This window comes from Ambystoma mexicanum, chromosome 3q (genome assembly GCF_040938575.1).
Source record: "Ambystoma mexicanum isolate Mex_15411 chromosome 3q, UKY_AmexF1_1, whole genome shotgun sequence".
Lineage (NCBI taxonomy): Eukaryota > Metazoa > Chordata > Amphibia > Caudata > Ambystomatidae > Ambystoma > Ambystoma mexicanum.
The window spans coordinates 858,457,790-858,481,732 of NC_090926.1; the positions used below are offsets into that span (position 1 = coordinate 858,457,790).

Here is a 23,943-nt window from a genome sequence, read left to right on the forward strand (position 1 = left end):
GAGGCCCTCGAGGACAGCGTGTCGATGTTATCGATGCAGGACGCAGACGCCGAAGATTTTCCGAAGCAGCACAGCTGTGGTGATTACCTGTCATAGATGTGGAATACGTCGGAGGAACATCCAATCGAAAGAACGTTACCAGGTAAGAAAGTAACTTGTTCTTTGCTAGGAAACCAAGCATACCCAAACCAGAACTGGCAGACTGACAGGATTCATACCTCAACGCTTATCCAGTGCAAAATCATTCAACTTTCCTATTACCTGTGACCTCTCACTCAAAGCACACATTGCCGAGAAGGCCCACACAGCCTCTAGAGAGTCAGGCCTTTCACACCAGCACAAAGTTTCATAGCAGCCTTGCCCATCTCCCACATGGACGGTAATAACGTCCCATCTGCAGGAACCCCACATACCACTTTGTCTCCTCTGAAAGCCATCCAACATGCTGCCGGACACCTCATCAAGAGACAATGAAAATGTAACACCACAACTCCAATACTCGCGGATCTGCACTGGCTACACTTACAAGGATGCATCATGTAGAAGAGAGTCACTTACAAAACAGTCACAACCAAAACACCACACTACCTGGCCGAGAAGCTCACCTGAAGCCATGACTACACTAAACGAGGAGCAAAGAGCTGCAACAAGGAAAAAAAATAGCAAGCACGCTTTTTCTTACTATGCACTGTGTCTCTGCAACAAGGTACCAACACGGAGAAAGCTGCCCCATTCCAATCTATACCTCAGCATGAACCTGAAGACTAACATTTCGCCAATTGCTGATTGTCCACTCAACCCTACTTCTAGACCCCTGAAGCTCTGCACCTCCCGTTTTTGCCCTACCCATATGCCCCCGCCCCACGACCTGTTTGTTAACCCACTGGGTGCTACTCCTATGTACAAAGCTCCATTCCTTTCCAGCCACATTTCCACTGTATACATCAAATACATACAAACCCCATTCAGTACTTTCTGTCTACCCCATGCCATTTTAGCCAATGCTGTGCCAGCCAATGATTAGGCAGTAGTGTAAAAATAGAACGTATTTATAACATCACATGCTTCATTACATAATAATGTTTATCCGCCATGGTCGACCGTAATTATTTCTGCTAGGTGGTAAAGCCCGGGCGTAGTGGGAGTACAGGAAGCAATTCCACTCAGCCCTGCCATTTCCACCTGGCGGTTCCAGGGAGTGCTGGTCGGAAGTTACTCTGCCAGGGCAGGGGGGCCATCAGGAGCCCAAGGTTCGATGTTAAAATATCATGTGAAAAATACTCCACTGATCCCGTAGTAAATGTGAAGAGATGGGAAAAACGAATTTCTCATGTAAACTAATATAAGTAATAATGAAGGAAGGAAAAATAACGACATTTGTCCCAATATTTCTATTTAATGTGGGGGAATCCTTCGTACCCCTGAATATTCTACCTGAACATCCATATAAAAAACGGGGCACTTTGGACAGTGTTCTCACTTTTTTAAGTCATGCTGCATGCTTTTGAAGGGCCCCCTTTCTCTGGTCTGAGGCTCCCTACCCAGATGCCATTCCCGCTCTGTTGCCGGTCTTTTGTTTATGTTCATTGCACATTTGTCTCGGTCAGATGGTGAATACTGTTATTCATGACCGGGGGTAGAATGGACTGGGATACAACAGTGGCCCTGGACATTCAAAGTGGCCCCATATTACACCACGCAAGCAAGCCCCGCCCCTCTAGGTAGGTTTTTTCCCATCAAAACCATTTGAAAAAAGGGTAAAAACTGGCAATTTGTATAGCACCATTGTTCCAAAACAGGGATGAAAAAGTAGTTAAATATGAGAAAAAAAATGAAATATGGTCAAGCATTTGTTCAAGTGAATAATACATATTGTAAGCTTTAGAACGCATTATTTTCTGCAAAGGGATGGGGGGCAATGGGAGAAATGCATGCGACAGAGGGCAAGAAAGGCAGAAAAGCGCAGAAAGGAGGCCCCTGGCACAGAGGCCAGTGGGACATGTCCAGAGTTCCCTGTAAGCCAGGCCACCACTGTGTTTGACCTTCTTATTGTGTCTTTTCACTTCATTAAGCTAACTTCATTTTTTAGAAAATAGATCCATATTAAAAGCTAGGATCATCAATTTTTTTTCTCTCAACGTTCTATTCAATTTTTTTGTTCACTGTGCAGTATTTTGCATACCTTATTATTCAGTGTACCTATGCAGCCCCGCGGTGAAGGGACCTTGTGACTCTCTAAAAAAGAGGGGTTGCTATGAACCCCCTCTTGTTATTGGTCACTTTGAGACTCGTAGGTGCCCCTGAAAAAAGCACACACTTTTAGACTCCAGTGAGTTTAAAGTTGGATAGATTTGTTTCATTTACCGCAGGCTCCATAGCACCGAACCTGCATTTGGTGCCGGTGGTTCTGGGTGGTGGTTTGAATTAGCATTGATAAGGTGACCCTGCCTATTCCACTCAGGCTGGCCGTACCAGGCCGGGACTCTGACCGATGACCCTCCTGATGGTATCGCCATTCTACAGTAATGGGGGGGTAGGAGGCCGCAAGTCAATAACTGACTTAGTCCCCTGCAGGCCCCTACCACTCATTTCTGTAATGGGACCCCACATGGTCTTTCTGAAGCCCCAAGCGTGAGACACAATTGCAGAGGTAAGCAACTCTACAAAGGTCACCCAAGCTGGAAGGATAGCTCAGGGGCGCGACGCGTTTGTCTTGGAAGCAAGACAATGCGGAGCAACACCGGTTCAAATTCAAGTCCCGTCCTTGGAGACTGGTCTTTGATATTAAGCGTGTTATAAAAGATACATGAATTCATTAATTAAAGCTGGACAGCATCCTGTTTGCTGATTGAAACAAAGCGCCTCCAATAGCTGTTGGTGATCAGGATTGGGCAGGGCTCTTCTTCAGTGACTTGACAGAATCTTCTACAGGCTTGGACTGTTTGTTGTGAAAATTGAGCTCCTGTTTCTGGCTAGCCTGCCATCTAGTAGTTAAAGATCTGATATGTGTCTACCATCTTACCAAATCCTTTTTTTTTTTTACATTCTTTCATGTATATTTCAAAGACTGTTAGAATTTTGGATGTTATAGTAGTCTCCAGTAGAAGTGATTCTAAAGATGTGAGGCCTTCGGAAACGTGTTTGCCCTGTTCAGGGCCAAAGTCAGTCTTGCAGCCTGTAGACTGCAACAAAAAAGATTTCTACAGAGACAGTATTAGAACCTGCGTGGTGCATCTGAGCCAATCAGATGGCTCAGAATGTAGGGAATAACTGCAAGTATTGCTCTGCATTTCTGGCCATCTGAGGGGCTCTATGCACCTCCTGTCTAATCCATTTACCTGCTCCTGGCTCTCACTGCGGGCCCTATGCGTTGTTGCTGTAGTTGCTACCCTCATGGCTGCCATGGAAATAAAAAGTACTCTATTATCACCAGCGTGCTAATTGCTTTAATGCCCACAAGGGAGGGCTGTACTGGTCATTAAAGGCAGCTGAGACGTCAATAGCATAGATCAGATGCCTTTACCACCCACTACAAAGTTTCCAAGCAGCCATTTAGTCTCTAATGAGGCATTCCCTCAGTGTAGACTATGGGTAAAATTGGCAGCATCGCCAAAGGGACCATATTTTGTAGCAGAAAGGGTTTGCTTTTCTTTAACTAGTGACAATAGTGAAAATGCAAACATAATATTGAGTTAGATAAGGCCTCAAGACACTAAGCTATTGATTCTAGGGTTTTAGCGCCGTCAAAATGAAGTTAATTATGCACATGAGTGTCGTGTTGGAGAAGGAAAACCTTTCTGTTTGCCCCTGGGATTTTTGTGGATTTTCATATCTCCATAGCTTCCAAATGTCCTGAGAAGGCAGGCATAACCATGTTCAGTATTTGTATCTGACTTACTCAGGTCTGACCTATTGCCCAAAAGGGACCTTTCCTGACAAGTTGCTGTCTCCCCATGACCATTATATCCACCACCTTCCTTATCTTCTTGAAACCTGTGTTCAGAAGACAGCACACATCTCCATTTTGATTGATTACCTCGCAGCTTATCTATTGTGTATGGATGTTGTGTTTGTTCTTTAAGTATTCTTATATCGTTTCAGTGCATCATTGTATCTTCTCCTTATGACATCACTTTGCACCTGTCAGGTTCTGTTTACAGCTCCTCGATATTCAGTGGTGTCTGCAAAGTTCCTGCTGCCACTTCAGTTCGAGGGTGCATTTGGTGCGGTTGTCTGAGTGCATAACGTCTCTCATACACTCAATGCGGTATTGGAATAATACCAGGTGTCATGCACAGTGTCTTCCTGTTGCTCATCCAATAGGTCGGAGGCGAGGGGTTGGGGTCTATCGGTGATGTGCACATCTACTCCTCTACAAATAACTTGGGGAAAATAGGTTATTTTGAGAATAGGTGCTGCCATTAGAATACATGGATTTGAAATGATTGGAACACATACACCAGATGGTGTAAGTGTCAAGTAAGCACACCGAGGTGGAATTTCCCCAGTTCCTAACCGCAACCACTTTCGATTTGCGAGAATCGACATGTTGAAAAATCACACCCTTTTTACTGCTATGCTTCAAAGATGTTTCCTAATCCCAACACTTGTGATAAGGGGCTACTTCAGATGACGTACCTCTGTTTCTAAAGGCCTCAATGTAATTGTTCAGATAGGATCTTATGTGTCAGTTAATATAATAAGTACACTTTGCTAAGTCACATTGGTGCGTCAAGTCCTTCATAACAATGAGGGCGACCTAACCTTGTGCATCAATGTGGCACCAGCCTGCTCACAGTAGAGTTACTCATGCAAAGAGTACTTAGTAGAAACCAATGTGAACCCCATGAAGGCATTCTACTACTTATCACATTTAATGTACATTTTCAGTGGGCACCTGGGATGTGACCGAGGATGCTCTTCAGCCTGCCGAAACATATGTGGTGCATTAATCCTAGGCCCCCAATAGCTTTGGAGCTTGGCTAGGAGCCTTGGGAAGATAGCTTCAGTGTTCCGAAATGTGTGCAGCTCAAAGGAAGATGCTGTACGCCTTGGATCTGTGTTCCTATTGGTGTAATAACACCTGCTGCACCTTATGCCATTGTCATTCTACAAGCAGAATCATGCCTTCCTCTACCTTTTTATGCCTATCGCTTGTGGGTGGGTGTGTCTGCCTACGGTGTGTTTGTCACACTTCGCTGTCTTTCAAGGCCATCCCCGCCTCCTGTCTTTTTCCTGCTCCCCAGTAACTCATGCCCCCACTCTCCACCAGACCCGGCCTCACCAAGCCTGACCCACCTTCCTCCATCCCAGTAGCAACACGCCTTCCCGCGGCACATTGCTTCCTTGCTCCCGGGTTGGCCCCGCACGCAGTGTAGGACATTTCATTCTCCAGTGAGATGAGTGTGCCAGGTGTATCCTCGCTGGCATATTCACAGCGAAGGGTACTACTTGGAGTAGCCAGATAAACCTTACTGTGCATCGTGAAGAGAATTACACCTGTGCACAAAGAAAGAATGCTACGGTGTACACAATACAGGCTGATCCGAAGAAGGAGTCAAGTAGAGGGAAATACATGCTCACTTTATGGCCACAAGCCAAGTAGCTAACTAGTTACTTTCTACCTACACGAGTTAATGAACTAGATGAAGCGCGCAGTAATCCAGGTTTACAGATTAAGCATCAGCGTGGTTTCGCTTTAGTGCATGTAGAGCCATTATCAACTGTTTTATTGGTGACTCAGCAAGCAAAATTATATTTAACATATACTTTTTCTTTTGTCTCCCTCTGTAGTCCAAATAGAAAGATATCAAGCACTGCCTTTGGAAGGTAAGACACATTACAATATGTTACTTTCATCTCAATGAAATTCAACATAATGTACATTTTACAAAAATAAGCAAGTAAAATGGGAGCTAGCGATGGGTGCTAATGCCATCAACAGAAAATCAAAAATATGTAACTTCTCCTCCTTCCTCTTCACTCCAGAGTTGTGATAGCCCTTCTGCCCTCATCAACATACACAAGAGGGACGAAGGACTACCACATCCCAGAAGCTAAGGGGAACGAAGAGAGAAGAGGAAAAGTAATTTTCTAAAGAAAAAATGGAAGGGATATTGACAAGTGCAACACACCCCACTCAGAGCTTGCCTAGAATACAGTTTTTTTCAGTCAGATACCCCTGTTTGGAGCAACCTGATTGGTTGCTCCACCTGTTATGGGTGCTAATATTCAATTTAATAGTACTTAATTTATCAACCTTGAGAGGATGAAGAGCTAACTCACCCCTTCAGGGAAATGAACCTGTGGCCTACAAGCTGAATACTGAAGTCATGGGCAGGCACCTAATTCACTGAGGTATTTTATGTGGAAACACAACATTCAACTGAGGCAATTTGCAGAGATAGCCCGTGGCCCCACTAGGTCCAGCTAGTGCGGCTGCATGTTTGTCCCCTGAGGGAACACCTAGTATCGTTATGTAGGCTAAATGTTAAATAGGGGGTGGTATAGAGTTCAGGTAAGCATTAGGGCGCAAGTTAAGTAGGGGTAGGATGTAAAGATGGCCATTATTTTAAATAGGGGTCGAGGGGAGGTACTCCGGCCTGAGGCCACCCAGCTTGATGGGACCTTTCAAAGAGACCAACCTCTGGCCTCACAATCCATGTGGGTGGTACTTGGTACCTGAGGTTAGGTAGGGGGTCTGTAGCGACAGACTCGCCCTAAGGGTCCCTGAAACCCCTCCAGGGCAGGGTGAGCTGATGTAGCGGGTTCCAAGTCAGTTGGAGCTCGCGCCAGGGGACTCCTAGGGCAAAGGGAAAAGGAATGAGTGTTTTTATTAAATAAAGAGCGGTCCCCGTTGGGATCCCCATATTATTCAGTCTGGTGTCTGTGTCTCTTAGTGATCAAGGAACTCAGGGTGTGGCCCCTCTCCTGTTCTTATCAATTTTATTTAGCAGGGGCAGTGCCCCTCTCTACGCAGCAGGCTGGGGGTTATGGGGTTGGTAGTTTCCATGGGAACTGTCCCTGTCCTAGGCCAGGATTGGATGCTCCCAGGTTTGCTTGAGGGCCAGGAGACAGGGGCTGCACAGTTCTTCAATGTGCCAGTGGAGGACGTCTGCTGTTGCATTCTGTATGAAACTGAAGCCCTTCCAAAATGACAAAGTTTTCTGGCTATATTAAAAGCAGCAGAACATTATTTGTACATTGTGTGTGCACCAACTGCACGTTAGGTTTCCTTGTGTTCTCGATCTAATATTTAATGTGAAGAAATCACATTGAGGAGAAATGTAGCCATTTCGTTCAATATGAAGAGACACAATTAGTTTCGAGATTCAAAGATAAATCACTGTTTGCTGGAAATTCAGGGAATAATTTTAGAGTTAACGTATTTGTCCTTATTCCTTCTCAGCAGAGGGGCTCCCACATTTTTGCAAATATTTGAAATGTATTTGTTTGCCATTAGAGAATCTATGGTGAGCAGAATTGTGCTACTTTCACAGAAAACAGTTATGATTAAGCAACATTGCAGCGAACAAAACGAAGGCGAAGAAGTGGAGCCTTTAATAAGAAGCTCCTAAATCCTGTTGAAGGCTGTAGATAAAATCTATATGGAGAGACACGTGGGATAGTGTGTGCTCCAGGATAAAAGGGCGAAACACAGTGTCGACATCAGTTAAGAAATCCTTTAAAATTACTTCTGTTGTCAATGAGAATAAGACCATTGCCGCAGTCTGATAAAATAGAATCAGACAGATGGACTTTGTCCAGTTCGTTTTCAACCATCTATCCCCTGCAGACTAAGTCATTTAATACATCAATGGTCTTTCTAAATAAAATGCATTGGAAATTTGGGATGTAATGTTGCAATGTTGGTTGACATATGCACATTTTTACTAAACCCCAAGTACTTTATTATGACAGAGGCTAAAAATTGACCACATTGCCAGCCAACCCTTGCTGATTGGGTACCATATACAGATGGCTGGGTGGGGATTCCTACTATTTTTATTTTTAGAATTGTGTTCATCAAAATGCCCACCAAAGTATTCATGAAATGGGTCATTGGTAAGTATAGTAAATGCAGTTTGAATATTAAATGTCTGCCTACATTTGAAAGGAAAAACACCTTGGTTATGGGACTCAACCTGCTTCGGGAGCTTTTTCCAACAACTAAGTGTTTTTGAAGATCTCTTGTGACATTGTGTCTTTAAAAAGTACAACTTCACTCTAATGTTTTAAAAAAATGTTTCATAAAAAGATCCAAAGAGGTATTCAGCCCTATATGAGTAAATGGGCATCCTTCATTGCCACCAAAGAGCAAGTGATTATACTTTGTGCCTTTCAGTGCTATGTGTACATTTGGCATAGCTCACTTTCGAGCATCAGCAAAATATGTTGTTACCTCACGCCACAGAATGGAGATTTGCAGGAGTGCCGGAAGGAGGATGGGGTGTGTGTGTGTGTGTGTGTGTGTGTGGCGCGCACAATAGTGAGTGTGAGGGTGCATAGGCTTGGATGTGGTGTGCGTGTAGCTCTATAGACATGTGTGTGTGCACATGTGTGGACTCAGGCTCTCCTGAAGAGATGCATTTTGTAAAACATCATTGATAATCCCCAGACATCACTCGCAGCACAACAATGCTGTACAGATTGTATCACAGCGGTTTGATTGACAGCTGTATGTGTTTTTTCTCTGTATACTTTGCTTAACTGATTTTCACTGAAGTCTTCTGATAACCTCTCCTTCTGCATTCTTACAGACAACTCTTTCATAATAGCAATTTCAGTAGCAGCAACGGCAGCACGGAAGACCTGTTCAGGGACAGCATCGACTCCTGTGAAAATGACATCACGGAGAAGGTGAGACGCCCACTTTACTAGCAATGTCAATGTACTAGTTCACGCTGCAATGTCACAAACGGCAAACAGACTCAGTGTGGCTCCTCTGCCCTCTGGCTGCATGTGAGTTTGTGTTGTGTTTGTGTTGGTATCCCACATAATGAGCACCTTCCATTATCATGAAAGTCATTTACATGTTTGGACGCCCATAGAAATGGAATCACTCTTTTTTTTTAACCAGAGGCAACTTCTCATCCTAGTCTTGTTAAATTAAACACTGGTACCATACACAATGTTTGGATGAAACCCAGTAAATCAATGTATTATGATAAAGCCCTTAAACAGTACGGAGCATACATGTAAACAAAGCAAGGCAGCCGGGTGTCTGCTGTACTTTGGTAGGGGTCAGAAATGTCTGCATTCCCCATCTCACACATGTATACATATCCTCTAAAGGGAAAACCCCTCACTTCTAGAATGCACATCTACATACATATATATTTGTGAGGCTTTTGAATCTGCTTAAAATCACATGCTTTGCATAGGGCACCATCCAGTGTTCAGTTTAGAGTATTACACATACATTTTCTTGAAATCGAACAAACCTGGACGTTCCTGTCACTCTATCCCTACTCTACTTGTGCCGGTACCCATGATCCCACATGGCATTAGAATGCCTCGAATTCCCCATACATTTCCATTCGAGGTTTCCCTCGCATTTCAGCCCATTCATTGACAACATGCCATTTATGTTTTGCCCAGAGTGCAATACTGTTAGGCAAATGTATCGTTTTTATCCTTCACCCCCTCTCCTAGTGCGACCCCCATCATTTTTTGCTGGACTTCTGGACCTTTTTCTTTCTATCCTGAATGCAAGGAACCTTTTCCCCCTCATTCATTCTTATGTGCTCTGACTTTTAGAACTCTGTTCTCTGTGTTTTACCTTTACTATGGAGTTTGCTTTCCTCCAAATGTCTTTAAAGGCATCTGTGTTTAACTTTTGCAGCCCACAGCTCCGTATGTGCAGTGTTGCTGGGAACCCTTTGGGTTCTCCTCTGAGATTCTTTCCTTATCCTTTGTAAACTACAGTTCTTAAGGATAGAGGGATACTTCTTATCCTTCCTAAAACCTTATACTATGAGAGATTAGCACACACTACCTTATGTGGAGTGCTAAGGGTATTCCCCTTTTCACTGCTCCTGTGACCTTTTATTCACATACACAACCCTATTGTTATGACTGGTGGCAGTGGACATGTTCTACCAAATATTGTGCTATTTACGCAGACTGTATTGCCAGTCTTGGTTGTGCACAATGGGGTCACCTATGTTCTAACATGGCGGCTCCTTTCTTTTTTAACCTTTTGTATCGAGGTTGTTCTTTGTTAGCCCTTCTACCATTCTGGGAGGGGGAGGTCTGTGTGTGTGTTTTGCCTTTGGCTGGAACCCTTGGGCGCCTCGCCTAGGCTCCAGTGTGTCTGGGCAGGTAAGAAGTGGATGAGGAGGTATTCAATCTCCTGCCCTTTCTCTGCCTGAGTGCCCGAATGGAACTAGTTCCCACTGGGGGGCTGGCTGTCCTGGTTTGACAGCCACCCACCCGTTTCTGTAAAATGCTGAGTTTGACAGAAACTTGGCACCATAAACTAAGGGACCTGGACCAACGACAACACTGGGAAACTCACACAAACACTGATCCCCAAGAATTGTGGTGCTGGGGCAGCAACAACTCTGCTCAAGCCTCTCTTTGGGGAGTTCCCAAAAGATAACACACCACAGGCAGAATCTCTTTTCACTCTCCTGGGCATCTGTCAGTACCAGGGGGCATGCAAATAGTGAACAGTGTGCTTTACAAATGTCCCCTAAAATATCGTAACATATCATGGGCATTTATGTGTTCCCAGTCCTGTAACAGATTCAAATTCTCTGCATGAGTCACAACATCATTAACAATTCAGACCTGTGCACCCGAGGTAAAGAGTCAGTAGGAGCAAGCACCATTGCCAACGAAAATGCGTTGTAAACACTGAGGCCCTTATTCACAGAGCATTTTCCAATGGGGTTTTGACATTATAAAACACTTCAGTGAATTAGGCCCTTAGAAGTTAAGATGCATGGCTTGTGGTTCCAGAGCCCTTCAGTCTAAGACACACTGCTCAAAAACCACTGTTCACCTGGTATGAGCCATATGTTAAATAAATAAATAAAAAATAAAAAAACAATAATATGTCATTGCTGAGCGCAACAATCAGGAAGGGCCTTTCTCTGGAATGGGTGTCCTGTTGTCGCCATGCTCTTCTCCTGTGACAGTATCCTTGTATTGCTATGCACCCTGACTAGGGGTCACCTTTCCAGCCTGCACTGCAGAAGCCCATGAAGACCTTACTCTTCAGTTGCTCCACCCAGCCCTGCTTCTCCTCCTCTAGCTTCCCTCGGCCATTCAGCCTATTGCAGATCTGAGCAGCTTCTGCTACCCCAGCACCCTTTCTGTAACCCTCAGTTCACTCTTTACAAATCCCTTGTGTCACATTACGGAGGCAGGTGAGTGGAGCAGTGAGGCGCGGCGCCCATTTTGGAAAAAAAACACTTTAAAAAGTGTCTGGATTCCTTACGAGCCCTAGCCACCATTTTCTGATCTCTCCCCTCCAACCCGCCTCCCATCCCGCCCACGGGCAGTGATTGGCTGCCTAGCGTGCAGCAGCGGGACCCAATGCTCGCATGCTCCCACCAGCTCCATTTCTCATTACAGAGGCAGGTGAGTGGAGCAGCGAGGCGCGGCGCCCATTTTGGGAAAAAAACACTTTAAAAAGTGTCTGGATTCCCTACGAACCCCAGCCACCATTTCCTGGTCTCTCCCCCTCCAACCCGCCTCCCATCCCGCCCACGGGCAGTGATTGGCTGCCCCTCATCTCATAACCAGCCCTCCCAGGGCAGCCCTCTGCCCGGCAGCCCCTGCTAGCGGCTAAGGGCCCCAAGGCCAAGGGCGGCTCCCACTATGGCGGCTCCAGAGAGTGTCTGCAGGTGTCAGCAGGGGAAGCCAATGAAGCCACCAGACACCGACAAAACTGTAAGTGCTGGCATGGGTGGGGAGTAGAGCAATTACTCTACTCCAGAAAGCTCCTGCCACTCTAACTTACCTTTCAATGGCCTGCAGTATAATGTTAACCAGTACCATACCCCGAGAGAACCACAAAGATTAGCCTGCACCAAATCTAGACAAAATGTGACTGCTAGCATATGCCGCACTTAGATGGAATTTCTCAAGTTTAGTCTGCGCCAAATCTAAACAGAAATGTGATTGTTAGCATATGCCACACTTAGATGAACTCTCAAGTTTAGTCTGCGCCAAATCTAGACAGAAATGTGATTGTTAGCATAGGCCACACTTAGATGAATTCTCAAGCTTAGTCTGCGCCAAATCTAGACAGAAATGTGATTGTTAGCATATGCCACACTTAGATGAATTCTTAAGCTTAGTCTGCGCCAAATCTAGACAGAAATGTGATTGTTAGCATATGCCACACTTAGATGAATTCTTAAGCTTAGTCTGCGCCAAATCTAAACAGAAATGTGATTGTTAGCATAGGCCACACTTAGATGAATTCTTAAACTTAGTCTGCGCCAAATCTAGACAGAAATGTGATTGTTAGCATAGGCCACACTTAGATGGAATTCTCAAGCTTAGCCCGCGTTGCATCTAGATAGAAATATGACTGTTAGCAAATACCACACCTAGATGGAATTTCAGAAATGTGATTGTTAGCATATGTGATTCTTAGCATGCACCACAATTAGAATTATGAACCTAGCTCGCGCAGCATCTAGATAGAAATGTGACTGTTAGCATGTACCGGACCTAGATAGAATCCCACAATTGCAAGGACAGCAATGCCAACTAACCAACCAACTAACAATTCCATCGCTCTACATACACCTCTCAAACTATAACCAAACACAACCACAAGCCTTAAACGCAGCAATCCGCACAAACTTCACAACAATGCAACAACAAAACAAACCACACATAGACTTGCACAACAGCACACGACGACTATGGACCATAAAACACCCCAAGCACAGCCGACGGACCAACCGGGCTGAGGCTGCCAACAGCACATCACTGCTCTCTTGCACTTTTCCAGCTTATTCCCACTAACCCACCCCTTCTCCTCCCCTTTTTCAGAGCTGCCAGAGCGCCAGGGGACCACTCCGGTGTTGATAGTGCGCGGTACAAATGTCCTTTAACATTAACATTAACATCATAACCTCATGTTCTATTCGGAACAGAACCTTAGGCTGAAAGCCCCTTATGTACCATATGGAAGACTATGTCAATAGTGTTCGTTCTTTATACAAGTCCACACTTTTTAACATTTAATTTAGCCATTTATGGACTTCACCTATCAAATATCCTTTCATTATAATCTGAAAGCTTTATTCAGAATTAGGCTATGGACTGCAAGTAGTTGGTCATGCATTTTGCGCATCCGATATCACATTGGCACGATCTTCCTGCTACGTCTCAGCATGTGCAGATTATTTGCAGGCATGTTCCTCGTCAGCTTGGAAATGGTGGTCCAACAATAAAGCTCCCTTGCCTGATCCACAAATTCAGGCTGTGTGCGCCCTCTAAATGACCTTGCCCTGCATCTTACTTCATCAAATCTGTATCACCACAAAGTGAGGGCTGGTAGCTGCACCTTCTCTATTCAAGTCACCTACATGTGGACTATTCTATCTCTCTAGCTCTCTGTCACTCGCTCTGGCTCACCCTCTTTCTCTCTCTATATATATATATATATTATCTGCATCTCTGTCTCTATAGCCGTCTCTATCTCACTCTCGTGCACAGGAAATCCACCTGCCCTTCCTCAAGGGCATCAAAACCTGAGCGTTCTCCCTCTCATCCATGTTATTCACTAGTGCAAACACTTAAAGACAAACGTCTTGGTGTGAACTAGCTTGTATAAATGTTCAAATAAATACCTTTCTATCTGTCGTCAGGGCCAGTTTACAGACTTAGAAGGTGACAGTCTCCTGGCAGTGGTATGACTCCACACAGAGATGCAATCTTTTCGTGTCAAAGTGAGTCACCCACTGCCGGAAGGCTGGGAATTCTAATCTTCTAGGAAGGCAACACTGGCGTGATCTAGGCCATTTTGGAGACTTAACGCATCACTGTTGCACACATACAGCACTGGTGTACATGTAAAAGAAGAATGGATTGAAATGAAAGTTTTATGGAATGTGCTTCATAGTTATGCAAAAACAGATCCACGAAATTAGTAAACAGCAGTATTTTATGCTTGAAAACCTAGGCACTATTTATTTATTTATTTATAGTTGTCCACACATTTTTACAGCATCCGATCACACAACATTTAAATATGGCGATAGCTGATGGCTTTAATTATGATGTTTTTAGACGAAAACCTTTAATAACTCATCCACTGCCTTCCGGCTGTACTGTATGCAAACCCCCAGCAGACACATTTAGATAGAAAGTTTGTAAGAGGAGACCACAACACCTGCTCCAACACCCAAGGAAGAGAATAGACACCCAACCCACATTAATGAGTTCATCAGCATTAGGACACCTACAGAGCTTGCTAGAATAGAACGGCAAGCGCATCGCACCTACTAAAACCCAACCCACAACACTCACACCATCAGAATTAGAACACTTACAGAGCGCGTTAGAAAAGCACAGCGAGCGCCTCACACAAACCTAAAACCCTGCCAGGCGTAACCCCCTCCCCCATCCTGATGAGATTGGGAGGATTGACGAGCACCACACTCGGACAAAGTTCTGAATGTTAGCATATTAAACTTCATATAACCCACTAACAAAAAACTCAGCATTTCTGCAGACTTACCTCACTCAAGAATCTCACACAACCATCTCGCGCACAACAACCCGCACGCACTTCACAACACTGCAACAACACATAAGCCGCACCAACAGCACACGAGGACTGACATCGATCCGATACTCGCACCAAAGCTCAGCACCCGGTGTACACCGAGTTGAAGCTGCCAACAGAACACCACTCCTCTCACTATCCTATTCCTGCTTCACCTACTAACCCATCCCACCTTCTCGTTTGCAGATCCGGCAGAGTGCCTGCGGACCAACTCCGTTGGTGACGGTACGCGGTACAAATACATTTAACATTTAACAATTTTTATCCCTCAGTAATGATTTGGTTGACAAGGTGTGTGTCCCTGGGCTCTAGCAGGTCTGTTTCAAAGTTGACCTTTGTGCTGGCAAATGACCAGCAGCTTCTAGATCCGCTTCTCTGTGGGCTGAAAGCACATTATATACAGCCTCCCAGGTGCTTGACCTTAGCACCCACTTACTATCTGTGCTTCATTGTGGCTATAAACGAACAACCTTGACACGCTGCGTGATTTCTTGTTTCGTTTAGGTGAGCAATTTAGAAAAAAAAGTGTCTGAACTGGAAAATGATAACCTGACCAACGGAGATGTCAAAAGCAAATTGAAACACGAGAACACTCAGCTGGTACACAGGTAAGAAAGCCGCCAATCCTGATTGCACTATATAAGTACAGCTTCCCAGAAACAAATATCAAATCATTTAAGAAGCCAAGGAATTGACTGAAATAAGGCTAGTTAAGACGTAGCACCCTGAATTTTTAATTCGTATTACAATATACGTTGGCTATAATCACTTTATGAATGCGGTAAGTTTACAATGAGAAACCAGGATATAGCCGTCCATACAATGTCCATTTGTACAAAGAGCACGTGATTCAGCAGCACACTGTAATACACCTTTACCTCTGAGCTGAGAAGCCATTTTCTAATTGCAAATGTGTCTGTAGAGGATAGGGTTTCCAACCGGTCGGAACCAGGCAGGGAATAATAATCTCAGATTTGTATCTAGCTCTTGAAACCAGATTCCTCCCGCTTCTAGGCACTGTAATAATAATTGTTTGTGTGAGCCAGGTTGATGGTACTCAATTCATCAACTTTGTAACCGTGACATATGAACCTGCAGTTTTCTGTGACATTTGTGGTTGACAATGAATGTTCTCATATAGTGATATTGGAAAAGAACTCTGTTTTTGAACAGTGTATTCTTCTTGTTTTTTTAGTTCTGGCCTATATGCAAACCATACTGACAACTTCCTCCATTTTGTATTGAACTTTACTGTTGCTGGGACATATTCCCACTTGTATTTGAGTGTGAGAATGACTGAGAGAGTAAATGAGTGCGAGTCAGTGAGTTTTAACATTTGATTAATATGTAAGTGCAATAAGCCTCCTCTTGTGTCCTTTTAACATGAAAAATATCAGAAGTATTAAGAGCATCACTCAGGAGTTTGTTTTGCTACGTGCATGGCCAAGGTACGCAATTATCACCATCAATTTTCCTAGATCAGTGAATAGCTATGTTGGTTGTGCTTGGCTGGAATAATTATTATTATTTTTTTTTTATTTATTGTATATCGTTACTAAAATATAACCTTTCACAAATCTCAAGTCAAATACATAATTTAAAAAGAACAGAAAATTTAAACAATGAACAAACAAATCATTCACATCCAAACCAGTTCAAACAAAATTTAAACAATATTTGAAAGAATTTTGCAAATCTATCTTACAGTCCTCAAGTATCTTGACAACAGCGATCGTCTTTTGATGGGAGTGACCATCGATCAGGCTTTCCCAGAAATGGTCATGTGCCCAGTATGTTACATCGGACATAAATCTACTGAGAAATTGATGCCTAGAGTTTCTCGTGCCCTCACACTCCATCATCAGATGTGTAATTGATTGGTTTTCTGGTTTGGCACACGACTGACATAGACTTACTGAAGAGGCTCCCAAACCTCTTCTCTTCTCGCCAGGATTTCCCCAGTGTGTAATATGTTCAGTCTCAGTCTGAAAAAACGTATTCCTTAATAATTATTTATTATTTGTTTGCGTAATCCAATAGCGCCTTAAAGTGTATTCAGTGATGTATCACTTCCTGTAAAATGGCTCCAAGATTGTGCCCTTTAATTCATTGTAGCCTTCTGGGATTCTTAGAGAGCATATTGTATGTAGCATATCTGCGTATGTGAAATCATGTGTGGAATGTTTTCTTTAGAGTTAATGAACTAGAGGAACTATTGAAAGACCAAGAGACCAGAGCAGAACAATCAGTGGAAGAGGAGCTCAAGAGGCACAGGGAAGCGTACAGCAAACTTGAGAAGGAGAAGGGCACGGAGATTGAGCTGCTAAGTAACAGGTAATGCTGACGTCATGGTCCATCTAGGGTGGGGCTATAAGTGGGATGCATACAGAGGGGCTGCCTAGGAGAATGTGGCCCATTAGTCATTACAGGGGGACTGCCTAGGACAATGTGGCCCATTAGTACAGTAAATAGTTTGTTATGAGAAAAGTCAAAATGAATGAAACATGCATTTCTCCTGGTTTGTGCTTGCTTGATATCTTGGTATTAACTGAACACGTGGTTTTATTATGATTGGAAAAAAAAGATTGATTTAGAAAGACCGCTCTGTCACCGCACAGAGCAATCTTTCGAAATGAAACTGTCATGCCCCTGTCACGAGTGCGCGGAAGAGCAGTTGTGGGAAAACAGGTAAGTGTTTATGTGTGTTTATATCTGCTTGTGTGTTTGTGTGATTAGGGGTTAGGGGTATGCTTGGGTGGGGAGGGCGGCAGCGGCTGCTGAGGAGGGTGGTTCGAGGGGTGAAACCCCCCGTTTTTACAGACATCCCGCCAGCGATGTTGGTGGTGGGGAGCAAAGGGTTGTGATATTTCTGCTTTTTGAGGGCTGCAAAAATCGTCTGAGAAAATCTGTCTTTTTGTAGGCTACCAACAAAAAGCGGAAATATCACATAGAACTGATATCTCAATTGCTTTGACAGTTATTTGCCACTCATCTTATGTGAATGCAGTGGCAAGTATTTGCCTTTTCCATCTAGAAATACTGAAAATATGCATTCCATTCATATCATAAATGGAAAATGGCAATTCCATATGTATAGGACGGACTGCTATATTGAACCACAGGCTCCAGTTGAGCTCAAATGTAGCTTCTTCTAAATGGAACGCATGCTTTGGAACACATCACACAGAGCCTCTGCCAGTGTCAGTGTTTGCAATTCAAGGAACAGAGAAGGTTAATTCCTTCTGCATTAGCCTAGAGGCCTTTTCATGTCTCACTCTCTATGCATTCTGTAAACCTGGACCTGATAGCTGTGTTGTTTCACTTCTGGCCTCTTCACTCCTTAACAGCACTTGAGGTCATACAAATGATATATAGAGCGCTATATAAATGGCAAGTAACATAACATGTGCTATTACTGTTGAGAAAACTATTACTCAGCCTGGATGGCTTGACCAGTTGCCATTCCATCACGCTCCCTCCCTTTATGAACAAGATCAATGAGTAAACCTTACCCCTCAGATTGCAGAAGAAAATGTCCCAACATCAGCTCTACGTTTCCTGCTACCGCCCAAAATGCAGAACCAAGATAGCCACAATTCAAGTTATCGATGATGCCCTGCACATCATGTACAAGAGAATCATGCCTTTTGGTCTTGCTCTTCTTCGCCTCCACCCTCACTATCATCAACCATAGGGTTCTCCTCGACATCCTTGCCAAACAAATGGGGCTTTATGGCTCTGTCCTGCAATGGTTGTCCTTTCTCATAGACAGACATCTGCTTGTCCAGATGGATAACAGCAGATCTCCATGATGACCCATCACCTGTGGTACCCTGTGGAGCCCCATTCTTTTCCATATCATTGTCATCCTAGGAACCTATGGGGGACTACTGGGCACAAGTCACAGCAATACCCTGATGACACATCTTTGCTTATAGATCAACACAGTGGTGCACATCCACCGAGTGAAATAGAGCAAGACTGAATTCATCTTCTCTATAGCCCATCATGCTCCAGGTCTGACCAATCTACAGTACCTCTTGCTCATCTTTGCTTAACTTGTAGGTACAATCCCCTGGTCACCTGAGTGTTTTGATAACATGCAGAAGTGCAATATGGGAAAGGAATCGATTTGTGTGCAGTAATTTCTTCAGCAGCGTGCATACATGACAGAGATGAGCAGACTGATATTGTTTCTTCCTCTTACCCCACCTATCTACCTGTAGCTGTTTTGTGAGAATGTACTGCAAAAACTATGCATCAGAGCCCGACTGTGCGATGCAAAGCCCACGCTTCTCAGAAGTGACGGGTGTTACTACAGTTTTTGAAACCTCTTTAATCATGGCCTCCGATAGGCTCTATAAAATATGGAATGGATGCAGTTCCCCTGAACTGTGCATCGTAAGCATATTTTTTTATTTATTTGATGTATAAATGGAGTGCCGTATGCAGAGTAAACCGCCGCTTCCAAATGCTAATAATGGGAGAAAAGTGGGGATGGCCTGAGAGGGGAACGAGAATGGGGTGTGTGGGGAGGACCTCACTTAAAGCAAGTTTTAAAGCTACATTTCAGAAGGTCAGGTGCCAACATATCGGGCATCGAGCCCTGTCCACGATTCAGTAGTTACAGCAATGGTCTGTGCTTGTATACCATCCTGTGTGGCCCATGGCTCGTGTAGTATGAAATCCGGTGATGCGACAAGGATCATAAAAGGTGACCTAAAAGAACCAGGGTGAACAGGGAGATGGGGGCCTGGTGACCACCAGCATTTTTCCTCCACTACATACCCTATTTGCAAAAGCAAATAGAGAGGTCGGAGTTTGTAGATCTGAGGTCCCTCAAACGTTCATAACAATGTATTTCATTGGGTATATATTCCGGCCTGAGAAGAGTCGAGTTTGTTAATCTGCGGTTTCTCGAAGGTCCACGCCAATGCATTTCATTGGGGAGATATTCCATTCTGGTGTGCCGGATGGCATAATGAGCAGTGCTCAAGATTTCAAACTCCATTCTTAGTTTCACGGGGAGCCTACCTGGTGTGATGTGGCCTGATGGTAGAGGAGGGAAGAAACAAGATGAAGAAAAAACGGTCAGCTGGTCTGAGCCAGCAGGCTTACGGATGGGCTAGTTAATAATGCAATGTTTTGATTTACATTCATTTTATTTTATTATTACATTTTGATATATAATGAGCACAAGCCAATCTATCGTAAGCAGCCTACATTAAATGTTGGATTGGGGAACAGTGCTTTACATAAACAAATTAGCATCATCTCCTGTCTCCTCTCCTCTCTCCTCACTCCTCTACCCTCTCCCGTCACCTGGCTACAATTCTCCTCACCTCTCTTCAGGTCTTCTCACCTCTCCAGTTCTCCTCACATCTCTTTTGTTCTCCTCACCTCCCTTCTGTTCTCCTCTCCCCTTTCTTCTTCTCTTCTGTTCTCTCCTCACCCCCCCTCCTCTTCTCTCCTCCCGTCTTCCCTGTTTGCACTTGGTTATACCAATAGCGGTTGTGCTGACTTACACCGCTTTCCTGCTTCTCTTTTCTAGTTAAATGATCCTCATTTGACTCCTGGTTTAATGTCACGAAGGACTCTTGAACTGTGTCATTTTTATTCAGGGTGGGTGGTAAATAATGTGTTATGGTCCCCTGCTTGCATTTCTCTTTGCGAGCATGACATTGCACCAGAATCTCATTGATGGCATGTGAAAATAATATAGCAGTCACCCCCATATCCCAGGGTATACTGGGCCATTAACCTGGTGTCTGCCCGAGCCAAGGTAGGCACCGGACCAGGGGCTGATAGATATTTGCACCCCAGGGTTCCTTTTGAATAGCGTCAGAGTATTTTTATTTTGGTTGGGAGAAAGTCTCTGCATATATTGGGCAAGCCTGATCTTCTGCAAAAAGAAAGAAAAGCAAAGATAGCCGTATTACACAATGGGTATTATGTGTTCATCAATGTATGCTTTAGGATTGCCATTCTTACAAAAGCATTATACCAAAATACCACATCTGCAAGTAACATAACCGGGAGGCCAAGGAAAGGTTGCCAGGGTTGGTAAAACCATATATTTACCCCTGTGTCTTTTAGTAAGACTTTATTTATTGTATCGCTTTAAAACCGAGTTAACAGCAACCAAACTAAGACCCACAATTTCCACTTCCATGAAGAGCCCAGGGAAACACCTATCATTGTGAATCGTTGTTGAACTTTGTTCGAGTGACACCCCTCCCACCCTTGTATTCTGAAGACACATTCCTTTAGGCAGATCCCTATTTTTATTATGCAACCACTATGTGATGAAATGACCTCTGCTTCGTATTAGTACGTGGATGAGTAGTGGAGTGTAAACTCCTATTCAGCGCGACACTACTAATCAAGCATCAGCGACCCCAATTATAATGGTGAAACAGTCACAGCCTGGCAGGTATACCTCCTTTGCCTCTTGTGGGAATGTCAGTTGCGGGCCGGTTTACACAAGCATTCAGCCAACCATAGTACGGTGATACAAAAATAAAGGAAATGTCCATTCAAGGTTCTATAGATAATATGAGTAATTAATGAAATTAAACAAATAAGTAATAAAAAACAATAATAAGCCACCCACGTAAAAGAAGACACAAATTAGACAGATATTTGAATGAAAGGGGCGCTCTGGGTCAGAAGAGAGGGGGAGACAGGCAATAGATTTGATTGATACTGGTTGATCCTCAACACCGATTTCTATTGCTGATTTTAATGTTCAGTTAATTGTTCTCTGTAAAGAGCTTTGGTTGAATGCGCTATATAAAGTATAATAAAATACAAATGCAACAGTCTCTGCAGAAATGTTCAATTTCAAACTATATGTCTTTTAGAAAGGTAAAGAGTGGGGCCTTAAATGTCACTGGGGCCCTGAAAAACAGCTCAGCAGGATATAACCATTACAAATACCTTTCTTTCTTGTCTGAACTCAATAAAAGCATCAAACCAGGAGCCTGGGAGCTTTCTGAGGTGGCAATTCGGCACCGGGTAGGCACGGGGGCAACTGGGCCCAACACGCTGTACAGTTCAACAAGCGGCAATGACAGCTTGCACAAAGAAGCTTTGTACGGGCAGGTGATGTTTAGGTCAGCGTAGCATGCAAGTGGTTTGCGGCAGCACCAGAGCCCACTGCTGTTCCATTGTTCCTATGTTGATGTGAGACACAGTCCAGTGTCTGAAAGGACAGGATGGATCCTTCTTCTGCTCTTCGAGCCAGGAAGGTTGCTATAGAGCTCTTTCAGGTGGGCATAGTCCTGTTTATCAAAGGTATGTCAGCAGGTAAGACATGTTCCAGCAGCAGGTCACTGTAAGTGATTTCAATCTGCCACACACCCAAGTCTCACCCAGCATGTAGTGCGCAACTGAAACCCTTATTGATTTTTATCTATAAGTTCAATATTCTGAACGATATACCACTTATATCATACCCTTTTACTGAGACCCCCCCGGTCACACTGAACCAGGAATCAGGCTAGTTTGCAAAGGTAAATATTTATTATTTATTTATGTATTTCAAATTTAATCACAATGGCCATCATTAAGAGTTCGGCAGTAGCCATGCCACTATTGGCGCCATGGCTGCAGCCGAAATCGCGTCCGGGTCCGGGTCCTCAGAATGAGGAATAACCGAGCCATTCCGAGTTGGGAAGGCCCAGTAATTCCTCCCTCCAAGGACCCGGACCGGGTCCTTCCCCATTCCCATTCCAACCCCCATAGGGCTGAATGGGAATGGGAGAGGGAACAAACAACGGGCCATTACGAGTTGGCCCATTGTTTGCTCCCTCTTCCCCTCGCGGGACCCGTTAAGCATGCCGGTTTGACCAGGCGTTGCTTCCTGGGTCCCGCGAGGGGACCTTGTAATGAGGCGGTACTGGGTAAACGGCGCCGGCACCTTTTACGGCGCTGTTTACCCCGTACCGCCAGGGTCGTAATGAAGCCCAATATGTTTTAATAGGTAAACAACAATCACCAATGGGGTGACAGAACACAAAATAATATCTTTAATACACTATGGGCCTCATTACGACCCAGGCGGAGGACCATGGTGCTACTAGCACCATGGTCCATGCCGGTGTCCGCCATGGCGGAATGGGGAATTACCACCCCATTCCGAGGTTGGCAGGGCGGTAATTCCCCATGCCGCCATGGCCCTTCCCCATTCCCATTTTTGCCCCATAGGGCTCAATGGAAATGGGGAAGGCGCTAAGTACGGTGCCGCAAATTGCAGCACCGTACTTAGCACCAAGGTCCCTTTGCGGGTCCCTACTTTAACGGCTGGTAAAACCAGCCGTTAAGGTCGGGTCCCGCAAAGGGACCTCGTAATGATGCGCTAATAGGTTAACGGCGCCGCAGCCTTTTACGGCACCGTTAACCCATTAGTGCCTGGGTCGTAATGAGGCCCAATGAATCAAGGAATGAGCACAAAAACAAATGCAGCAACGAAAAGAATACTTTTGTGTTGGTTTGGACAGATGGCACTATGGTTATAGGTTCCCCCTGCAACACCCCTCAACCCCCCAATAGGCAATTAAATAGATGTGAGGAGAGAGCAGGTATTCAGGAATAGCCCAAATCAAACAGAATATCAGTCCCACCTTCCCCCTTCATACACAAGAGAAAAACGAAATTGACTTTTCAGCTGTCAGAATGGCTTTGAAATTGTCTTTGGAATTTACTTGGCAAAACTCTAAATGTGGTCAAAATACTTAAATTGTTATAAATTCCTATGGGAGCCGCTTTGAACAGTTGCACACAGTCACAAACAATGATTTAATCCAAAGAAAAAATTTGAAATCTCAAAGTCCAAGTCAGAAACAATTTAAAGCTATTTCGCACATGTAAAACCTTTCACATTTTAAAATCGCGACAACCTTTTCCTTGCGTGATGTTTGCTATAACGGGAGAATCACACTGTTTTGCAGTGCGTTGCTGGGTTCTATGGATAGCTACGGATGTTAGGTACAAGTAGCAGTTAAAATTTTGTTTTTATCATAAAAACGGAGGGAGATATAGAGGTCATTTTTGTAAAATAGGCGCGAGAATGGAAAACAGAGATTCGGATTTAGAAATGACAGATATGTTTTCTTATGCTATATTAAAGACTACAAAAAGGAGAATGCCACACAAAAAGGTCATTCACGGCTGATCATAACAGT

General features: G+C 44.1%; 1 protein-coding gene across 4 annotated transcripts in view; it reads left to right on the top strand.

Moving 5' to 3' along the window:
• The window catches only part of RAB11FIP4 (RAB11 family interacting protein 4), a 1,742,713-nt gene that overhangs the window by 1,676,327 nt on the left and 42,443 nt on the right, over positions 1 to 23,943 (top strand). For all 4 annotated transcript variants that reach the window (XM_069654951.1, XM_069654954.1, XM_069654955.1 and 1 more), the window contains 4 exons: positions 5,794 to 5,829; positions 8,760 to 8,859; positions 15,263 to 15,366; positions 16,952 to 17,092. In XM_069654951.1, coding sequence (XP_069511052.1) covers positions 5,794 to 5,829; positions 8,760 to 8,859; positions 15,263 to 15,366; positions 16,952 to 17,092 — 381 coding nt within the window. The remainder of the gene's footprint in view (positions 1 to 5,793; positions 5,830 to 8,759; positions 8,860 to 15,262; positions 15,367 to 16,951; positions 17,093 to 23,943) is intronic.